Source organism: Balaenoptera ricei, chromosome 6 (genome assembly GCF_028023285.1).
Source record: "Balaenoptera ricei isolate mBalRic1 chromosome 6, mBalRic1.hap2, whole genome shotgun sequence".
NCBI classification, from domain to species: domain Eukaryota; kingdom Metazoa; phylum Chordata; class Mammalia; order Artiodactyla; family Balaenopteridae; genus Balaenoptera; species Balaenoptera ricei.
In genome coordinates, this window is record NC_082644.1 from 115,383,779 (window position 1) to 115,403,793 (window position 20,015).

A 20,015-nucleotide genomic window follows, 5' to 3' on the forward strand; every position below is an offset into this window, starting at 1 on the left:
CCCCATTTTTTGTGTCATTTCTCTCTATGGCAAACGAATACCTCCCCACTGCTCTTTCACCCCCGGTCAGAAAGACACAGAGCTCTGCACCCTCACCGGTAGTGGCCCCGTTGACCCCCTGCCCATGAGCCCCCTTCATGCAGAAGCATCCCTTTCTGCTGGTCCTTGCTGAGTATCCCCTGGTGGCAGTCTTATCCATCCTGGACCGTCGACTCCAGAAGAGGAGGCCACAGGTGCTCCTCCTCCTCTGTCTCCCGAGGTGCCCTCAGGGGACGCCTGGCATCTTCATTGGGTGAAATTAGGTGGACGCTCTGTGGGTAGGAGCCGCTGCCCCGTGGGTCTGGCCTGCAGCCCCAGGGTTGGAGCAGAACTGGCTCTGCCTGCCGAGCCAGGAGGCCACCTGGGAGAGAGGGCATTACACAGGCAGCACAACCCTCTCGTGTTTGCAGAAGCCTTGCATAATGTTCTGCCAACGTGATCTGGTTACACATCGGGTTTCAGAAGAATTTTTATCCCTGACTTGAACCTTCCAGTACAGCTAGCCTGGTGATCCTCAGCTGAAATGCCTTTGTAAGCTGTTCTTGCAGGAGCCCCTGGCAGTGCCCAAAAGGGCTGTCCGCGTGGTTTTCTACCTGCGTTCTTCCAGCTGTGCTCTCAGTTCTAACCTGGGCCTCTCCAAGGCCACAGACAGCTCAGAGCTTTGCTGCTTCCACATAGCGAAGGGGTAGGGGGTCCATTCTAGGCGGCAGAAGGCTGTGGACCTAGCTGTCTGCCGGCAGTTCTGCCACAAGCTTCGGGAGCCTGCTAGATTTATCGTTGTTGGTCTTCCTCACAGATCTTTGACGTGGGTGAGAATCTGACGGTCCCCGACGAGTTCACGGTGGAGGAGAGGCAGACGGGGATGTGGTGGAGACACCTGGTGGCTGGCGGTGGGGCGGGGGCCGTATCGAGAACCTGCACGGCCCCCCTGGACAGACTCAAGGTGCTCATGCAGGTACGCAGGAAAACAGGCCCCAAGCCACCTGGTTTCCACCTTGGGTTTCTTTGGTGGGTTGGTTTCCCCTCCCTTATCTGGGGCCCTGCTTTGGGCCCATACTTTTCTAACCCAGTAAATCAGATTGGAATTATTGCTCAGACAAGGGTGACATTAGATCTTGGCCTAGGTGGCCTTTTGCACATTAGATCCTGGCCTAGGTGGCCTGATCTAATTTTATCTGAGGCCCTTAAGCCAGGAGTCACATTACAGGGCCATACTGGGGGCAGATGACCCCAGTGAGAACTGGGGTGTGGCAGGAACCTGTTTCCTTAGGTGCACCTTACATAGGCCACCACGTGGGGGGCAGTGCAAGCGGATCCTCATCTGGCCTGGACACCATTCCCTTGGCTGGGCACCCGACTCCACGTCCACAGGGCAGGTTCAGCTTATGCTGAACCCAAGTCGGGAGCAAGGTTGTGAAATCGAGCTGCCTGAGGACACACCAGTGGACTCCAGTGTCTTTTGAACAGTGGCCAGTCACCCCCTTGTCCCCTGACTTGCGTTCTGGCACTTTTTGTGCCAGGAACCCTGCTCAGAAAAGGCGTCATCCTTTCCTTACCCCCTCAGCGCCCCCTGGGCCTGCCTCGGTTTGAGGCCTATGTATGGAAGAATGAGAACTCCCTTCTGGTGCTGAATCAGGGAGGCGAGTGTTTCGGGGAGAGGAGCTCTGGGCCTGGGACCCGACCCGGGGTCCCACCGTCCCAGCTGGGTGACCCAGACTTCACCCCCAGGACTTCTATTCCTCTGGAAACTAAGGGGTTCGAACAAATTGCCTCGTCAGTTTGTTTTTCTTAACCGAATCCCCAGGAATGCTGTAGAGATTAAAAGCTGTCCTTGGGTGAAATGACAAAATGCCAGGGATGTGCTTTAAATTAATGGGGGGTGGGGCATCAGTTGGCTGGTTTGATGATGGTTGAAGCTCATTATGGGTTCATGGAAGCTCATTATGTAATCCTCTATACTTTTATATATGTTTGAAAATTTTCCATAATAAAAAGCTCAATTTTTTTTTCTTTTTTTAATTTATCTTTTGGCTGCGTTGGGTCTTCGTTGCCGTGCATGGGCTTTCTCTAGTTGTGACGAGCGGGGACTACTCTTCGTTGCGGTGCGCGGGCTTCTCATTGCAGTGGCTTCTCTTGTTGCGGAGCCCGTGCTCTAGGCGCGCGGGCTTCAGTAGTTGTGGCTCACGGGCTCTAGAGCGCAGGCTCAGTAGTTGTGGCTCACGGGCTTAGTTGCTCCGCGGCATGTGGGATCTTCCCGGACCAGGGCTTGAACCCATGTCCCCTGCATTGGCAGGCAGATTCTTAACCACTGCGCCACCAAGGAAGTCCAAAAAGCTCAACTTTTTTTAAAGTAGTCCTTGTGGAGGTGTTTAGCATGGGGTTGGCACCAGCAGGTGCACAGCAGAATCTAGTGGGACCTAGAGCAGCCACGTTAGACTCTCAGGGTACCGAGCTGGCCTCAGAGTACCACGAGGGCGGAGCCTGCCTGCCAACCTCGATCTTGGCTCTTTGTCAGGCAACAGTGGCCCTGTGGCCGCTGAGCTCCTTCTGACCGCTTGTCCTTCCCCCCCAGGTGCACGCCTCCCGCAGCAACAACATGTGCATCGTGGGTGGCTTCACCCAGATGATTCGAGAAGGAGGGGCCAAATCACTCTGGCGCGGCAATGGCATCAACGTCCTCAAAATTGCCCCCGAGTCGGCCATCAAGTTCATGGCCTATGAACAGGTGAGGACCCAGCTCCCCAGGGAGAGTCGTCCATCAGCAGCTGCTTCCTGAGCTTCCCCTGGAATGAGGTCCCTGCCCTGTTGATTCCCTGGAACCTGGAACCAGTCCTTGTACCCGAGGGACAGCAGGGCCAGGCGGGGGGTGGGAAGGCCTGAGCCTGACCCCAGCTCTGCCACCAACCAGTTCCACTGGGGGCCAGTTCCTTCCATTTCTGGGCAGCATCAAAAGTGCCAGGGACACCAGGTCTCGGCTAAACCTGACAGGCTCCGGGAGGAAGGGCAGGGCAGGAGCAGGTGTGCTGGTCTCTGGGGGGTATCAGTCTGTTTGCTCCCTGTTCCAGATCAAGCGTCTCGTTGGGAGTGACCAAGAGACTCTGAGGATTCACGAGAGGCTTGTGGCAGGGTCCTTGGCAGGGGCCATTGCCCAGAGCAGCATCTACCCGATGGAGGTGAGGGCCACGTTGGTCCTGGGGCGGGCAGTGCGTGTGGAGGTGAGGGTGCGGAGTGGGCTGGGCTCACACTTCCGTCGCTTCCGTTGGGCTCTGCAGGTCCTGAAGACCCGGATGGCCCTGCGCAAAACAGGCCAGTACTCGGGCATGCTGGACTGCGCCAGGAAGATCCTGGCCAGAGAGGGCATGGCCGCCTTCTACAAAGGCTACGTTCCCAACATGCTGGGGATCATCCCCTACGCTGGGATAGACCTGGCCGTCTACGAGGTGAGGCCCTAGAGGACTCAGGCCCCTTGAGCAGCAGGAGAGATTCAGAAACCCCCTCCTGGCCATGTGTCACCCCTCCGTCCCCCTTTGTCTCCTTCCAGACTCATCTGTCCATTGCAGGGGTCTCCCATCACACTGCCTGCCCCTGGCAGCCCCCAGGTTCTGTACCCCCGGGGGCTTGGCAGGCAGATCTACAGAGCACAATGCCCTGGGGGCTCCCTGGGCCCCCAGCAGACTCTGGAGCACAGGAGTCCGGCTCTCGGGGGAGGGAAGGGAGGAGCTGCCCCTGCGTCATCCCTGCTCCCCATCCTATCCAGAAATCCCCAGTGACAGCAGAAACAAAGGGCAGGCAGGCCGGGAGCCCAGCCAGCCCCAGGCCAGCCCGGGCCGGCCCAGGCCAAGTGAATCAGGTTACAGTGGCCTCACGGATCCCATGTGATGGGGCAACGCCTCCTGTGTGGATCCGATAACTGTCCCCTCAGCCCCCCAGTCTCTCACTGCCGCACAAGCCCTCCCTTCCTGGGGCCTGCAGGCCCTTTGGCTCATCCCCGCCCCCCTCTGCCCTTTCAGACACTCAAGAATGCCTGGCTGCAGCGCTATGCAGTGAACAGCGCAGACCCCGGCGTGTTTGTGCTCCTGGCCTGTGGCACCATGTCCAGCACCTGTGGCCAGCTGGCCAGCTACCCACTGGCCCTGGTCAGGACCCGGATGCAGGCCCAAGGTAAGGCTGGTCTTAGGCCAGTCAGTCCCCAGGGGCCCATCTCCCCGGGCAGGTTGGGATGTAGGAAGGAGCCGGCGAGGGGCCCCTGACGGGCGACCTCTCTCCCTGCAGCCTCCATTGAGGGCGCTCCGGAGGTGACCATGAGCAGCCTCTTCAAACAGATCCTGCGGACCGAGGGGGCCTTCGGCCTGTACCGGGGGCTGGCCCCCAACTTCATGAAGGTGATTCCGGCCGTGAGCATCAGCTATGTGGTGTACGAGAACCTGAAGATCACCCTGGGCGTGCAGTCGCGGTGACGGGAGGGAGGCCAGCCTGCCCGCGGACTCGCTGATCCTGGGCCTGCAGCCCCGGGATGTGTAGCCATCTCATTCTGTGAATGTGCCAACACTAAGCTGACTTAAGCCAAGCTGTGAAAACCCTGGGATGCACCTGCAGGGGTGGGGGCAGAGCCGGCAGGCCCACTGGGTCTGTCCTGCTGGCCCTGGCTGACCCCCGTGCCCATTCCAGGGAAGACCTGTGGGTGTTCCTCAGGGTCCAGGGCTCAGCAGGACACAGGCTCGCGTGCGTGGGGACAGGACATTTTCTGTGCTGCCTGCCGAATAGCTGGGCTGGGAGGCTGGCTTAGTTCTTCCATCGCGTCCTCGCAGCCGGACCATTGGCGCGGGGCGCCTGCGGGCCTGCTGAGCGTCCTCCCCGGGCCCACCTTGCTTCTTTCCTTGCTGCTGTTTTAAACGGTAGGAGGAGGGCCCGCAACCCACTCCCCCCGCCACGCTGCTCCTCTCCGCCCAGTCCGTGGGGAAGGGTAGTTCTACCTGACCTCGGCCCGACTTCCCAGCCGGCAGCGCAGCCACTGGCAGGGAAGAGGGAGGAGTCTGGCTTCTGAGCTGCCCCGCAGACGGGCACCTGGACGCAAGGCTGCCTGGCGCCCTGGCGCATGGCTTCATGGGTCCTGGAACCCAGAGGGCCTCTGCTCCCTGCTGCTGGGGGGCTCATGGGGCTCTGAGCTGGCCCCGGCCTCTGTCAGGACTGGCACCAGCTCAGAACCAACTCCCTCTCCCTCCCTGCTGGCATGAGGGCAGTGGGCATTGTGTTGAAGCAGGAAGGGCAGTTTCTGCCCTGAGTCTGCACGCCCTGGTGAGAGGAGGAAAAGGTGTTCAAGGCCTTAATTATGTATTGTTGGAAAAAGGGTTTTGTTCAGAAAGACAAGCTGGACAAATGTACAAGTTCTGTTCTTCCAGGGGGAAGACAAAGAGAGCCAATGGCTTGGCTGACCGCGTTAAAGTCTGTTTCTGACGCCCCGGGGATTCGTGTCCAATCCCAACTGGGGCAAAGTGGGACCAGCCTCACATTCCACTGATGCAACGTATCACACTGCTTGGAGCCTATTTATTTTGTATTTATTTGAACAGAGTTATGTCCTAACTATTTTTATAGATTTGTTTAATTAATAGCCTGTCATTTTCAAGTTCATTTTTTATTCATATTTATGTTCCTGGTTGACTGCACCTTCCCAACACCTGTGAGGTGGGGCGGGAAGAGGAAGAAGGGGGCCGTGGGAGTGACCCTTCTCGCTGCTGCACCATGTCTGTCCAAAGAAATTCCTTTCGGAACTGGTGACAGAAGAAAGGCAAGAAGGCAGAAGGGCCCTGATCACGGAGAGACAGTCCTTTGGCAGGTCAGGGCGGGGCCAGCACCTAGGAATAGGAAGCCTTAGGATCTGAGGGTTTGATCAGGGGGCAGGAAGAGTGGGGGAAATCTCAACCCTGTTGAAGATGGAAATCCAAATCATTTCTTGGACTGGGAGGGATTTCTTTATTCACCCTTTTTGAAAGACAAGGCAGTGAGGTGCCTATCACTGTGAGTTTGGGGTGGGGGCCAGAGGAGAGGGCGGCCGGCTCCCCACCTGTACCCGTGAAGCGGGCTCCCTCTGTCCTGGGCCCCCCGCTACCCCTGCTCAGTAATGCTGGTCAGCGTGCAACTGCACAGCCACACTTCCATTCACCGGAACGGCCTGATGAGGACAATTTAAATAGGATGCAAAGATCAATGCAAGCTTTATTGTTATATATGAATAGAGTTATAACTGGAATTGGTGACAAAGCAAATTAAGAAAGAATTGGAAGTTGTCATTTAAAACAGCCTTCTAATAAAGTTGTTTCAGAGCTGATGACGGAGCCATGGTTTTCCTGACCTGGGCTTGGGTGGCATGGGGCTGTTTACATGTTAGACTACAAATCCCTTTTTCTCATGAGAGAACATGAGAAAGCTACCCCTCAGAGTAGCTACCCACTCTGGGCTTCTGGAGGCACCCCCTCTTTAGAATGGATGTTCATTGGATTTGGGGTGCTCTGACAGGTCTCCAGTGCCCCAGGAGATAGTGAGTCTGGTCCTTCCTCAGCCCTCCCCTGATTCAGCCCATGTCAAGCAGAGTTGATCCCTGTCTCCTGCTTGAAGCACCTCCAGACACCACTGTGCCTCTCTTCACTTCACTGGCTGCCCCTCCCCAGCCTCAGATTTGGCTCCTGCCCATCCTTCTGACTTAGAGATGCTGGAGGGCCCCCCTGGACATCCTTTATTCGCTTTCTGGGAACAGGGAATGTGTCTGCGGTTGTACCTCTAGCACCTAAGGCAGTGCCCAGTGCACAGAGTGCTCAGTGAAATGTTCATTAAATAACTCGACACCCCAGTCCCCATCCCCCCACTGACAGCCCTCGGTGCCACTGGCTGGTGGGGGACTGTATGGGGAACGTGCCAGGGGGCTCTGGCATTCAGAGGCTGTAGGGAGACACAGAAGTGTGCCCTTGCATGAAACGCGTATACCACTTGTGCTGGGTTGAACAGTGTCTCCCCAAAATTCTTGTTCACTGGGAAGCTCAGATGTTGCTTGATTTGGAAGTAGGGTTTTTGCAGATGTAATCAAGTCAAGATGGGGTCATCCTGGGTGAGGGTGGGCCCTAAGTCCAATGACTGGTGTCTTTATAAAAGAGGGAAATCTGGATAGGCAAGAGAGCACCACGCAGGGAGAAGGCCACATGAGGACAGAGGCAGAGGTTGGAGTGATGCATCGACATGTCAAAAAATGCCAAGGATTGGGACTTCCCTGGAGGTCCAGTGGTTAAGACTCCATGCTTCCACTGCAGGGGGCGCAGGTTCGAGCCCTGGTCGGGGAACTAAGATCCCGCAAGCCTCGGGTGCGGCCAAAAAGAAAAGGATTGCAGGCACCCACCTGAAGCGAGGGGAGAGGCAGGAACGATTTCTCCCTCAGACCCTCCAGAAGGAACCAACCCTGCTGGCACCTGGATTTCTGGCTTCTGGCCTCCTGAACTGTGAGAGAATTCATTTCTATTGTTTTTGGCCATCCAAGTTCATGGTGATTTGTTACAGCAGCCGTAGGAAACTAATATGCCACTTGCGTCAGCTTGTTACCAGGGTAACAGGCATAAACCATTTCCTAACCATTGGGTCTTGTCAAGTTGGTCGTGTCCCCCTCCCCCCCCCAACCCCATCCAGGCTTCTCCTTGGGACGGTGGCCAGGTCCCAGGTTCCCAGGTCCTCAGTTCCTTCCAGCTGGGAGTGGGGCTTCTCCAGCACAGAAGTTAATTTTGGGAGGTGCTCTGAGGTGGGTGACTCTTGATGTGTCACCAAGCCAACCTCCTTCCTTTGTTCCTTCATCCCTCCTTCCAGTCTTTAATCGAATGTCACTTTCTTACAGAGGCTGTCCCTGGCCACCCTACTTCCAATGGCAGTCCTGTTGCACCCCGCAGCCCAGCTCATTCCCACCCCGTTTGTTTTTCTCCCTTGCACTTCTCCCCGCTAACTAGAGGGTGTGGGTACTTGCTGGCTTTCTCACTGCTGTTCCCAGTAGGTGCCCGGCACCCACTACATGCTTAAAGAATAGTTACTAATCGGATAAAACCCATCCAAATATTCTATGGTGTGGGAAGCAGAATTATACCCCCTCCCAAAGACAGCCGCGTCCTAATCCCCACCACCTGTGAATTAGGTGGCATGGCAAAGGCTAATTAAGGTCACAGATGGAATTAAGGTTGCTAATCAGCTGACCTTAAAATAGGGAGAGTAGCCTGGAGTATCCAGGGGGACCCAATGTAGTCACAAGATCCTTCCACGTGGGAGACAGAGGCAGGGAGAGAGGCGAGGCGGGGAGACGGGCGAGGACTCAGCCCGAGGTCACTGGCTTTGAAGATGGAGGAAGGAGGCCTGAGTCAAGGAATGCTGCGGCCTCTAGAAACTGGAAAAGGCAAGGACCAAGTCCCGGAGAGCCTCTGGAAGGAACGCTCCCCTGCTGACAACCCTGATTTTAGCTCAGGGAGACGCATTTCAGACCTCCGTCCTACCTCCAGACGAGCCTGGGAGGGCTGCTGGAAAGTTGAAATGAGACAGGAAACGGAAAGGGCCGGTCCTTAATAAAGAGTTTTATCTCGCAGCTCCCCTGCCCCATCCCGGATTCCAAACTCACAGAGTGATTTCCCCTAAATGCTTTTCATTCCAGTCCCCCCTCCCTCCTTCCCCTGGTGAGGAGGCCTGGGATCTCTGGCATGGGATGGGGGTGGGGGCAGCTCCCACTGTGGGATCTGGCCCATCCTCTTCGTGCTTCCTTTCTGAAGTCAGACCTTCTCATCTCATCTCATCTCTTAAGTCATGGGAGCACCATCGCTGAGCGCCAGCTGGGGCTCTGCACACACAGGGCACAAGTACTGCTGCCACCATGTCCCCATTTTACAGAGGCAGAAACTAAGACTCCAGGAGGGGAAGGGACTTGCCCAGGGCCTCACCGTGAGCAGGTGACGCGGCCTCGAAGGCAGGTCAGAGGACCCCACTCGCGCTGCATGCTTGGGGGTGAAGATGCCGCGGGCTCTGCTGGGGCCGCTGCCCCCAGAGCATGCCCGGCAGCCTGGAACCACGCCACGACCCACCCGCAGGGACCCTCACTGAGGGGCAGGTGCTCCCTGCCTCACCTCAGGTGGGTGACACCTGGCGTCTGGCTGCTCTCCTGGCCAGGAGGCCACAGAGAACCGGGGAAAAGTGGGGCAGGCCTGTGCTTGAATCCTGGCACCTGGCGGCGTGATCTTGGGCAAACCTCATGCCTCTCTGAGCCTCAGTTTCCTCACGAGCAAGATGGGCACAATATTTGCCTTACAGCTCAGAGCTGGAAGGGACTCCTCTGGGTTCATACAAAGGGCAAATGTTGGGAATTCCCTGGCGGTCCAGTGGTTAGGACTTCCCACTCTCAATGCTGAGGGCCCGGGTTCGATCCCTGTTCAGGGAACTAAGATCCCACAAGCCACAGCGTTCCCCCACCCCCCAAAAGAGGGCACATGTTGAGCCGGGATTCAAACCAGTTTTGCTGACTCTGAAGCCCTGTTCTCAACCTCAGCTCTGGCCAGGCTGCCCCCAGTCCCCATCTCGCTGGTCTGGGCGGGTTGGAATGTAGGGGAAGGGTGAGAAGAGGAACAGCCTGCCTGCCGGGCCCCTCTGCCCAGGCGTGGACCTTGGTCCCTGCCCTCCAGGGCCAAGAAGCAGAAGCAGACCAGCGAGTCCCAGCTATAGTGGCTGGAGAGGCTGGCCAGCGCTGGGTGGGAAGGCCAGCAGGAGGGGAGTGATGCAGGAGTGCAGGAAGGAAACAAGAAGGCCAGAGGCCCACCCCAGCCCCCAGGGGCCAGGCAAGCCTAGGCCTCTCCTGCTGTCAGCGTCCCATAACACAGAGGCTGGCGGGGGAGCGGCACAAAGGAACAGTCTTTTCGGGCCATTTGCTATCGCTGCTCAGCAGGGTCCCTGTGGCCGAGGACCAAACATTATCTCCCCACGGCAGTTGTGAAAGCCCCATGAGCTGGCTCCACCCACGCCTGCCAGGGTGGGGGCCCCCTGCTACACCAAAGAGCCCAACCCCTGCCCCTCATTTTAGGGAGGAGGAAACTGACACAGGGCAAGGGACTTGTCCCGGGTCACCTGGCTCCCTGTAGCCGCTTCTCTTCCCTGACTACACTGGTCTGTACCATTTGTATTAATGTCCTATGGCTGCTGCTACAAATCATCACAAACGTGGCATCTTAAAGCAACACAAAAGCAGGACTTCCCTGGTGGTCCAGTGGTTAAGACTCTGTGCTTCCACTGCAGGGGACACGGGTTCGATCCCTGGTCAGGGAACTAAGATCCCGCATGCTGCGTGGCACAGCCAAACACACACACACACACACACACACACACACACAAATTTATTCCCTTACAGTTCTAGAGGCCAGAAATCCAAAATCAATCTCAATGAGCCGAAATCAAGGTGTCCCACAGGGCTGGTTCCTTCCAGAAGCTCTCAAGGAGAATTCATTTCCTTGCCTCTTCTGGCTTCTGGAGGCCGGCTGCTTTCCTTGGCTTTCGACCTCTTCCTGGCATCATTCCAACCTCTCACTTCTGTTCTCACATCTCCTCTTCTTTAGTCAAACCTCCCTCAGCCTCCCTCTTATAAAGAGACTGTGATTACATTTAGGGCTCATCTGGATAATCCAGGAAAATCTCTCCATCTCAAAATCATTAATTTAATCACACCTACAGAGTGTCTTTACCACGTAAGGTAACATTCCCAGGTTCCAGGGATTAGGACCTGGATATATTTGGGGGCCATTATTCAGCCCACACCACACTGTCCCCCCACTACCAGCCCTGTTTCCCATTAGACACTTCTGCCCATCCACATCCTTCCCATTGGACTGGTTAAAAAAATTAGGGAAGAGTCATCCAGTGGAGCATGGCATACTGTGGAACAGTCATTAGAAATGGTGAGGGATAACAGTTACTGATCTGGAATGTGATTGAGGAGCTACTGTGTGATCTGAATTTTTATTTTAAAAAATATGTATCTAGAGAGAGAGAAGTAATGTGACATTGTGATTAAGATCATCGACTCTGGAGCCAGGAGATCTCGATTCAAATCCTGCCTGTGCCATTTACTGTATGACACCAGGCAATTCACTTAACCTTTCTGATGCCTCAGCTTCCTCATCTGTAAAATGGGAAAATTTGTACTTACCTCATAGGGATGTTGACAGGATAAAATGAGGTAATATGTGTAAAGTGTTTAAAATGGTGCTTGCCACAAAATAGGCCCCATTTAACTGTTAGATATAAATATTGTACATAAAATATAAATTATATATATAAACATATTTTATGTGTGTGTGTATATATATATATATATATATATATATATATATATATACACACACATACACACTATATGCAGACTACATAAAAAATAACTAGAAGGCTATTCTCCAAAAAAAAAATTTTTTTTTTTGGCTGTGCCGCGCAGCTTGTGGGATCTTAGTTCCCTGACCAGGGATCGAACCTGTGCCCCCTGCATTGAGAGCGCGGAGTCTTAACCACTGGACTGCCAGGGAAGTCTCAAAACTTTTTAATTTTTTGATATTTAAATTTTTAAATCTCAGTGATGGGTCTGTGAATAATTGGTATCATCTTTTTGCTTATCCGCAAGCTCTATTTATGCCAATGAACAATTACTTGCATAATCAAAATGAAAATTTTAAATTTAATAATCTAACAAAAAAAGTAAACCAGAATCCTAATCCTTAAAGCCCCTGCTGTGGCTTGCTCTCCCCAGGGAGCCCTCCCTGACTCCCAGGGAGGAGGGATCTCGCCATTCTCACGACTCTCTTCCTTTCTTACTTCCTGGAGCACTTGGCCGTGAACTCCAGGAGCCCAGCAGGAAACAGCAGGGAGTGTGTTCTGAGAAGAGACAGCAGACCCCACCGGCTGCAGAAAAACACCCCTCACACATCAACAATGCACATCAACTTTGTGCAACCTTCCCATCCCTGATTTCAACAACCCCATGAAGGGTAACTGACCTCCGAGAGCTTGCCCATGGGTGGGCAAGGATGGGGTTTGCCCAAGGTCACAGCAAACAATTGCAGAGTTCCCAACTCAGGCCTTCTGCTGCTACCAATGCCCACAGGCACATGCCATGACCCGAGCATTACCAAGATGGGGCAAGGGTTCCTAGCTTGCGGCCTTTTCCCCTGAAAGGTGTGACTTTTCCTACCTACCCATCTTCAGCACTTTGCATGCTAAACCCATTTTACAGATGGGCAAATAGAGTCCCTGGAAAATGAAGATGGCCCAAAGATGCGATCCCAGAATTGGCCACAAGGTGGCAGCACCAGGTCTTGTTGCCGTCCCCTACAGGGCTTTTGCATCCTCTACCGCCCTCTGCTGGTTATGGGAAAAGGTAACTGAGGCAAGGTTGTCACCTCTGGGGGAAATACTCCGTGACAGAAGCAGGACTCAGTGCCCCGTGGTGGCCTTGCACTGACTGGCCATTCTCCAGCCCGTCACAGAGAATGGGTCTAGTTAGCACAGTCCTTTTCATCAAGGTGACTTTTCATCAAGGTGACCATTTAGTGGAGGTGAGGAGGGTGTGGGCAGGCTCCTCTCTGCCTGTCGCAGCCCCAGGGATAAAGCCCCAGTCAGGAGTCAGGCCCCTATCCCCAGCATGGCTCTGCCATCAACCACAGCCTCCTCTGAGAAATGCAAAGGCAGAAGAAAACATCTCTGTGAAAACAAGGAGATGGGTGGTGATGAGTAGCTGGGGTCTGGCCTGCCCCTGGCGTCTCCTTAGCCAGACCAGGCCTCAAGAGGAAGCCGAGGCTGGGAGACACGATCACTGGATTTAGCAGTAGGAGCAGAAAGGGCAGGGAGCACAGGGTGGGGCTGTGGGACGTGAGAGCCTCCCCGGGCCACGGTGCCATGGACTGAAGGTGGACGCCTTATCCCAAGCAGGTCACATCAAATGCTCCCTTTGGGGAATTTGGGATTGAGACAGAGAAAGGCGAGTCGGCCTCCTTGAGCAGCTGGAAAAGCACCAAGTAACCCCGGGGGGTGACAAGGAAAAGGCCATCTGTGAAGAGCGGGGAAAGTGGGGAGGGGGGCAGGGATGCAGCCCCGTGGCGCTCCTGGCCTAGTTCCTGCCCTGCTGAGGGAGGCTCTGGGGTCCACAGGCCATCGCAGGTCCCTGGAGCAAAGGCGCCTTGGGACTTAAAGGCTGATCAGTGAAGGGGAACTGCATCCTGGATACAGCGGTGACTCGGGAGACCTCAACACCTGTTGGCCCCATGGAGGCAGCTTCCACGGCTCCTCATCCCACAGACTGGTGTGGCCTCAGGCCTCAGCTTCTCTCCTTCCTCCCAGAGGAAGGAGCACTCTGCAGCCATGAAGACCCAGCCAGTGTGACACGGTGACAAGGACAGATGCTCGCCATGGGAACAAAAACAAGCAGGTGGCAGACAGCCCTGCAGAAGCCGAGGCCACTGCTCCCAAAATGACACTGTCTGCCTCCAGAGTGTTTGTCACTTCTACCTTATGTGAATGTTTGCTAATACAAAGACCATGAATTTTTTTCTTTTTTTTGGCCGCACCGTGCAACTTGTGAGATCTTAGTTCCCCGACCAGGGATCGAACCCGTGCCCCCTGCATTAGGAGCACGGAGTCTTAACCACTGGACTGCCAGGGAAGTCCCCAAAGACCATGAATTGTTTTTATGTTTTAAAAAAATTAACAGGGCTTCCCTGGCGGCACAGTGGTTAAGAATCCGCCTGCCAATGCAGGGGACACGGGTTTGAGCCCTGATCCGGGAAGGTCCCACGTGCCGTGGAACAACTAAGCCCGTACGCCACAACTATTGATCCTGCGCTCTAGAGCCCGCGAGCCACAACTACTGAGCCCGCGTGCCACAACTACTGAACCCTGCGGGCCTAGAGCCCATGCTCCGCAACAAGAGAAGCCACCGCAATGAGAAGCCTGCACATCACAACGAAGAGTGGCCCCCGCTCGCCGCAACTAGAGAAAAGCCTGCGCGCAGCAACGAAGACCCAACGCAGCCAAAATAAATAGATAAAATAAATAATTTTTTTTAAAAAAAATTAACAAAGAAAAAATTTAAACTCTCCTGAGAGGCTCTGAGAGGGTTGCCCAGTCACTGCACAATAGGGAGGGCCCGGGAGGTAGAATTCAGCTCACTGGCTGCCTGCCCGGCCTCTGCAGGGCCACCTCGGCAGACCAGTGTGCCCCTCATCTGCTGAAACTAGGGGAACAGGGACCCCACAGCCCTGCCTCGTTCCCAGAGCCGCTTCTCTCTATAGACCCCTGTCCCAGCATCCCCCCCCTCCCACCATGAAGTGCCAGGCCTGGGATCTGAAGCCCTGGGTGGCTGTCTGCTGCCAGAGGGGCCCCCGGAAGGCACTGTGTCCTCTGGACCCTCGTCTCCTGGTCTCCAGAGCAGGACTGGAACAACCCCGGCCCCTGCTGAGCCAGGCACCCTTCTGCACACTTGACCTGTATCCTGTCATCAAGGCCTCACAACTTCCCCTTGAGGTGGGGACCATCATTGTGCCCATTTGACAGATGAGGAGACTCGGGCCGAGAGGGGTGCCCCTGCCCAGAGCCCCACGGTCAGTGGGGAGCAGAACTGCACCTGCACCCTGGGCCATCTCTGCACCTCCCTGCTGCACATCCCATGGCCGTGTCCCAGGGGTTATGGGACACAAAGCCCACTGAGCCTTTCACCCAGGCCTGACACCTAGTAAGCACAGGAAAAACGGTATTTACTGGCTGCGGACCTCCACTATGGTGCCGCCACGCGGGGAGCAGCAAACCTTTTCTTTATTGTGAACATGACACACAGTCCTGGGGACACCTGGGAAGAGCAGGAACCAGGGGGAGCCAGGGATGGGGCCTCCCCAAACCGGACGGTCCCCACTTCCCTTGCCCAGGGCAGGAGCCCAACCTGATTCCCACCCACGGGGTGCAGACAGGGCAGTCTTCAGAGCCCCAGAGAAGGCTAAAGAGCAGGGAAGCCCAGGAGGGGGTCCAGCTGGTGAGGGAGGTAGCTTTCCATGCCCCGGGGGGCGGGGGTACATTTGTGAATGGAAACTGAGCCTGGGCTTTGTCCCCCAGCGCCCCAGGGCTCCAGCAGACGTCCAGTGTTAGAAGCGAGGGGGCAGTTAGGGTGGGGTGGGCAAGAGGTCGAATGATCCTGTCCCCTGCGGCACTGTATCACAGCATCAGCAGGTGCTGGCCCAGCGGCCCTGGTCCCCCACAGCCGGTGTCTTCCACTGTTCCCTCCCTCCTCCCGGCAGGGGTGCTCAGTTCACTGGGGGGCCTCAGCGATGGCCTTCTCCACCCGCAGGTACCAGGGCTGGATGTGAGTGTGACGCATCAGGTCGTCGAAGGCCTCCAGACCCTCCATCACACGCAGCACACCGTACACTGCCTGGGGGAGGGGGGGGGCGGGTACAGAGGGGGTGTCCACACCTGCCCCGCCCTCTGCCAGGTGTGTGCCCTGGGCCCATCACCTCCCCTTTCTGGGAGCCCCGTGACCCACTAATGGGCCAATTTTGCACGCAGGGCTTTGAATGAAGTGTGTGGGTTGGCTGCAGGATTCGGGAAGAGGGGACCCCACCACTCGCTCCAAGACCAGAGCCTTGCAATCAATATATTCTACCCTGGCTGTAGGACTGCTTCAGGGATTGGCATTGAAGTCAGGCCAACAAGACACTGTCCCAGGAATTTTTCTGGGTAGAAGCCTGAAGCACTGGTTTTCCTTAAGCCCTTGACAACCGGTGGAGGCAGATGCCTCTGGGATGGCGGAGCTGTGAGACGTAGGTGTTGCCTGCCTGGGCCTCCCCCACCCCAAGGACACACCCTCTGGTCTGTGCACCCTCTGACACCACCACACTCACCAGATCAGCCAGGTTCGGCTTCTGGCCCCCCATGAAGGGCCGGTCTTTGCCCACAGCTGCCACCCACTTGTTGGCAGCCTCGTAGAGATCCTCACGCACGTCGTCCTGGAGGTGGTGCCTGGGTAGGAATGGGGAAGTCCATCAGGGGAACTCCAAACCCTGGCACAGGTGGGGAGAGCGAGAAGGCCCGGGGGCCAAGGCTACTTCGGGGGGTGGAGCGGGACAAGAGACCCAACCATGGAGAGGGAAACAGAGGAAGGTACAAGGCAGGGACCCAGCTCTGGACTCCCAGGCCAGCCCTGCTTCCCCTGGGTTGGGGGAGGCAATCAGGGGTTCTGGGTTTGAGTCTCAGCTTGGCTAATGCTGGGGACTTGGGGATGGCAGGCCCCCAGGTGCACGCGCACATGCGCGCACACGCACACACGTGTGCACCATCACCTGCTCTTGAGCCGCTTGCTGATGAGGTACATGGCAGCTGCGCCCATGTACTTGGCCATGGCGCCCTCCACGGTCCCGAAATTGCCCTCCTTGACAATGTAGTCAAAGGAGGCCAAGGCTTCGGTCGGCGTGCGGTACACATTGGGGGAGATGAGGTGCACCAGCCAGTCGTCTGCCCACTGCCGCCACTTCATCTCCTCCCTGGGGGAAAGGGGGGACAGAAGGCAGCCCAGGTGGGCTTCCTGAGCCAGGGCCTGGGAGGCGGGGGAGCAGATGCACTATCTAGACAGCCCAGCGTACAGACGGGAGCAGGAGGTCCTCAAGGAGAGTCAGTCACGCCCGTGGCTCAGCCCCAGCCCTCGTGGTCTCCCATGCTGCTCCCCGCTCACAGCATCTCGCTCAGCCTGGTCCCCTCTGGGGAAGGCCAGCCCCTCCCCACATCCCCAGGGCCGGCCCCGGCCCCACTCACGTCCTGGCCTCCTTCCCACCATACATCCACTGGGCCTCCTTCTCATCCAGCATGAGCCAGTACTTGTTGCAGAATTCGGTCACCTCCTTGCCCTGGTCGTTCACAGCCTTCATGGGTGGATAGTAGGTGATGATGTCTTCGAGGGGCTGCCTTTGGGAGATATCCAGAGCCTCACCCTGACTCCCTCTTCCTCCAGGAGACTAAGCCCTCACCTCCTCGGGATGAATATCTACCCCAGCCTGATCCAGCCCCAGGACTGACCCACAAAAGCTTTCCCACCCTCTTGTGGGTGACACAGGAGGTCCTGCAGCAAGAGGGACTTGGGGCAGATACCAGAAGCACTTCCCCAACAGAGGGAGATGTGCGGAAGAAGGGAGAGTCTCAGAGTGATGCCCGTGGCCCATTCTGGAAATCTCAGCAGCAGCCCCACCCCACTCCCATGCAGGAACCTAGGGGAGGCCTCCCTGAGATAGGAGACGGGATGAGATGCAGTGCCAGCCTGGGCCTCAGGGGCTCCTTACCCCGACACCAGGTAGGTCTTGAGGGCACTGATGATGACAGAGGAGTCGTTCAGTTGTTGCTGGAGAAGAGGATGGTTTAGATCAAGATTGTGGGGGGCGGGGGGTACTGGCTGACTGGCCAGTGGCAGGATCACCAGGGGCTCTTAATCCTGACACCCAAGCACTCTGCAGAAACTGGTCGGGTGGAACCTGGGCATTGTTTGTCTGTCCCTGGAGGTTCACCCCTAAAATCGATGCCCACTGAGCTTTCCCTTCCCCCAGGACCCACTCCCCACCCTCAGGGAAGCCTGTCCTGAGTAAGGGAGACCCAAGTGTGGCTAATGGGGAGGAGAATGTGGGGAGGACCCAGGATCTGAGCCCTGCCCACTCACCCGCTTGGCCTCCTGGGCACTGAGGAGCCGGGAAGACTCAGAAGCTACGTACTAGGAGCCAAGCCCTACACCCTGGAGAGTATGGTTCTCTGCTGATTAATGAAGCAAACCCAGAGGGGCTAAGTGACTGGCCCCAAGTCACACAGCCAGTGAGTGACAGAGCCCCACCGTGAACCCAGACCACCCTGACTTCAGAACCCATGCTGTTAAGCTCTGTGGTCCTCTGTCTCCCTTAGACTCACGGGTTCATAATCCTCAGCCGAGGCCCGGAGAGCCCAAGTTCCGTCCAGGGCTGCAGAGCAGGGCCCAACTCAGGGGTATTCCAGGACAAGCCTGGACAATGGGGCAGGGGGTGAGCTCCCCAAGGCTCACCAAGCTGTCTCCTTCCTGGGCCAACAGGATGGGCACCTTCCTGTAGGAGGAGAACTTGATCTCGGCCCTGCGCACAGGGTTCACCTCCACCACCTGGTAGGGCAGGGCGTGGAAGTCGAGAAAGGCGCGGACCTTGCTGCAGAAGGGACACGTTTTGTACTGGTACAGAGTCAGCTGCAGGCGGCTGGACAGGGAGAGCTGGATGAGGAGCAGAGGAGGGCGCTTCTGAGGCCTGGCGCCCAGGCCCCGCCCCCAGGTCCAGGCCCCACCCCCAAGCGAAAGTTTCCCAGGAGAGTTTTCTAGGATGACCTGAGAACTTCAGGAGGAATGGGGGGTGGGTGACAGGGAGAAAGGGAGGTGAAGGGAGGTGGGGAACAGGCTCCTGCAGTGGACAGCCAAGCGCCCATCCAGTGGGCTCCCCAGGTAGAAAGTCTGTTCTGTGTAGGAGGAATCTTCTCATCTCTGTCCAACGCTAGACAGACATCTCTCCTCTCCTTCCTGTCCCAAGGGAACTTCAGACAGCGCCAGGTGTGCCCCCCCAGATGCAACTGTTTCAACTTGGGAGTGCCCACCCCGACCCCTTCAAGGGGTGTGGAGGCAGAGCCCAGCGTTTCCGAGCGGGGTCTACCTCAAATCTACAAGAGGGGAGCGTTATATCTGGGCCACTGGCCTGCATAGGGCAGGAGAGCCTCACGTGAGCTTGCAGCATATTCATGTTTGAAAGCCACAGCTGCACTACTGCTCCCCCATTGTTCAGAGATGAGAGACTGAGGCTGGGACATGGAGGTGGGCGGGCAGGGAGACACAGAATTCCACTCCCCATCTACCGTTCCTGTTCCCATGGGTTCAGGAAGGGGGCGCCTGTGGGTGTGTGTGGGGGGGTGGTGCTGGTGCTGTGTACAAAGCATCGCAAGGGCAGCTGGGCCACCACCCGGCTTGGGGGACATACCCTTGTTCCTCCGTGTCTCAGGGCCTGGAGTCTAAGGGTCATCAGTTCCGTAAAAACACTAATAATAGCACTAATAAATACACAACCTCGGGATTTGGAGACAGTGGGAAGGACACGATAAAATGTTTGTAAAGCCATCCACTGTACAAGAGGCTTTCCCTCTTCAGTGATCTCCAAATCTTTCCATCAAAAAATCTTAAAACACGTTAGGAAAACGACTTTGAAACAACGAGAATTCTAGTCAGCAGGCATCAGTAGCGCCCCATTTCACAGATGAGGACGCTGAGGGCTCGGGGGCTTAAAACCAAGTCACTGGTCCAAGGTCAAGAGCGGACGGAGGAGGCGATTCCTGACACCGCCGGTTCCCAGAAGTCCCGAAGTTCGGCGCTGACCCGAGCGCCCCTACCCAAGGCTTGGTCCGACCCGGGCTTACCTGCGCGGCTGAGAGGTCGGCACGGAGGTTCTGGGCGCGCAGGTGCCACCGCGCAGTGTGGTACAGCCCCAGGGCTCCTCCCAGGGCCAGCGCCGCCGCCCCCAGGAGCCGTGGGCAACCCTTGCGGGTGGTGGCGGCGGGGCCCGGACCTCCCGCCGCCCCGGTTAAGCCGGCCCGGCTCTGTGCGGGGAGTCCCAGCGCGGGGCGACCGCCCAGCCTCCAGGTCAGAGCGCGCCCGCCGGGCCACAGCGCCCGCACAGCGTGGGCCATGTTTGCTCCGCCGGCGCAGCGGGAGGGCGCGAGAAACAAAGATGGCCCAGGCTCAGGCTCCTCTTAAAGGAGCAGGTCTCCGGCGCCCCGCAGGTTGCCAGGAGTGACAGTGATGCCGAGTGGGGAGGGCCAGCTCTCGTGGGACTGGGCGTGAGTCCTCGGAGCCCAGTTCCACACATCCGTCAGAGCCGAAGAAACACACCTGGGGACGTCTGCTAAATGCC

At 56.8% G+C, this 20,015-nt stretch overlaps 2 protein-coding genes across 4 annotated transcripts in view; one reads left to right on the plus strand and one right to left on the minus strand.

Annotated features, from left to right (window-relative positions):
• The window catches only part of SLC25A25 (solute carrier family 25 member 25), a 33,982-nt gene extending 27,615 nt beyond the window's left edge, over positions 1-6,367 (plus strand). For all 3 annotated transcript variants that reach the window (XM_059925713.1, XM_059925714.1, XM_059925715.1), the window contains exons 5-10: positions 836-994; positions 2,612-2,764; positions 3,105-3,212; positions 3,312-3,479; positions 4,050-4,200; positions 4,312-6,367. In XM_059925713.1, the coding sequence (XP_059781696.1) occupies positions 836-994; positions 2,612-2,764; positions 3,105-3,212; positions 3,312-3,479; positions 4,050-4,200; positions 4,312-4,496 (924 nt within the window). In that variant the 3' untranslated portion in view covers positions 4,497-6,367. The remainder of the gene's footprint in view (positions 1-835; positions 995-2,611; positions 2,765-3,104; positions 3,213-3,311; positions 3,480-4,049; positions 4,201-4,311) is intronic.
• An 8,463-nt stretch (positions 6,368-14,830) lies between these two features.
• Positions 14,831-20,015, minus strand: PTGES2 (prostaglandin E synthase 2). Its single transcript, XM_059925716.1, has 7 exons — positions 19,522-20,015; positions 18,140-18,337; positions 17,397-17,455; positions 16,876-17,025; positions 16,407-16,607; positions 15,969-16,086; positions 14,831-15,499 (listed from the first exon to the last, which is right to left on the minus strand). The coding sequence occupies exons 1-7, from the start codon at positions 19,789-19,791 to the stop codon at positions 15,377-15,379; spliced, it is 1,119 nt and encodes a 372-aa protein (XP_059781699.1). The 5' UTR covers positions 19,792-20,015; the 3' UTR covers positions 14,831-15,376.

Excerpts from the sequence above, each read along its gene's own strand:
- PTGES2 (XM_059925716.1), bottom strand. The coding sequence starts at position 19,791 with ATGGCCCACGCTGTGCGGGCGCTGTGGCCCGGCGGGCGCGCTCTGACC. Across the intron at positions 17,026-17,396 it reads AAGACCTACCTGGTGTCGGG|GCAGCCCCTCGAAGACATCA; the intron begins GTAAGGAGCCCC and ends TATCTCCCAAAG. Across the intron at positions 16,087-16,406 it reads AGCAAGCGGCTCAAGAGCAG|GCACCACCTCCAGGACGACG; the intron begins GTGATGGTGCAC and ends ATTCCTACCCAG.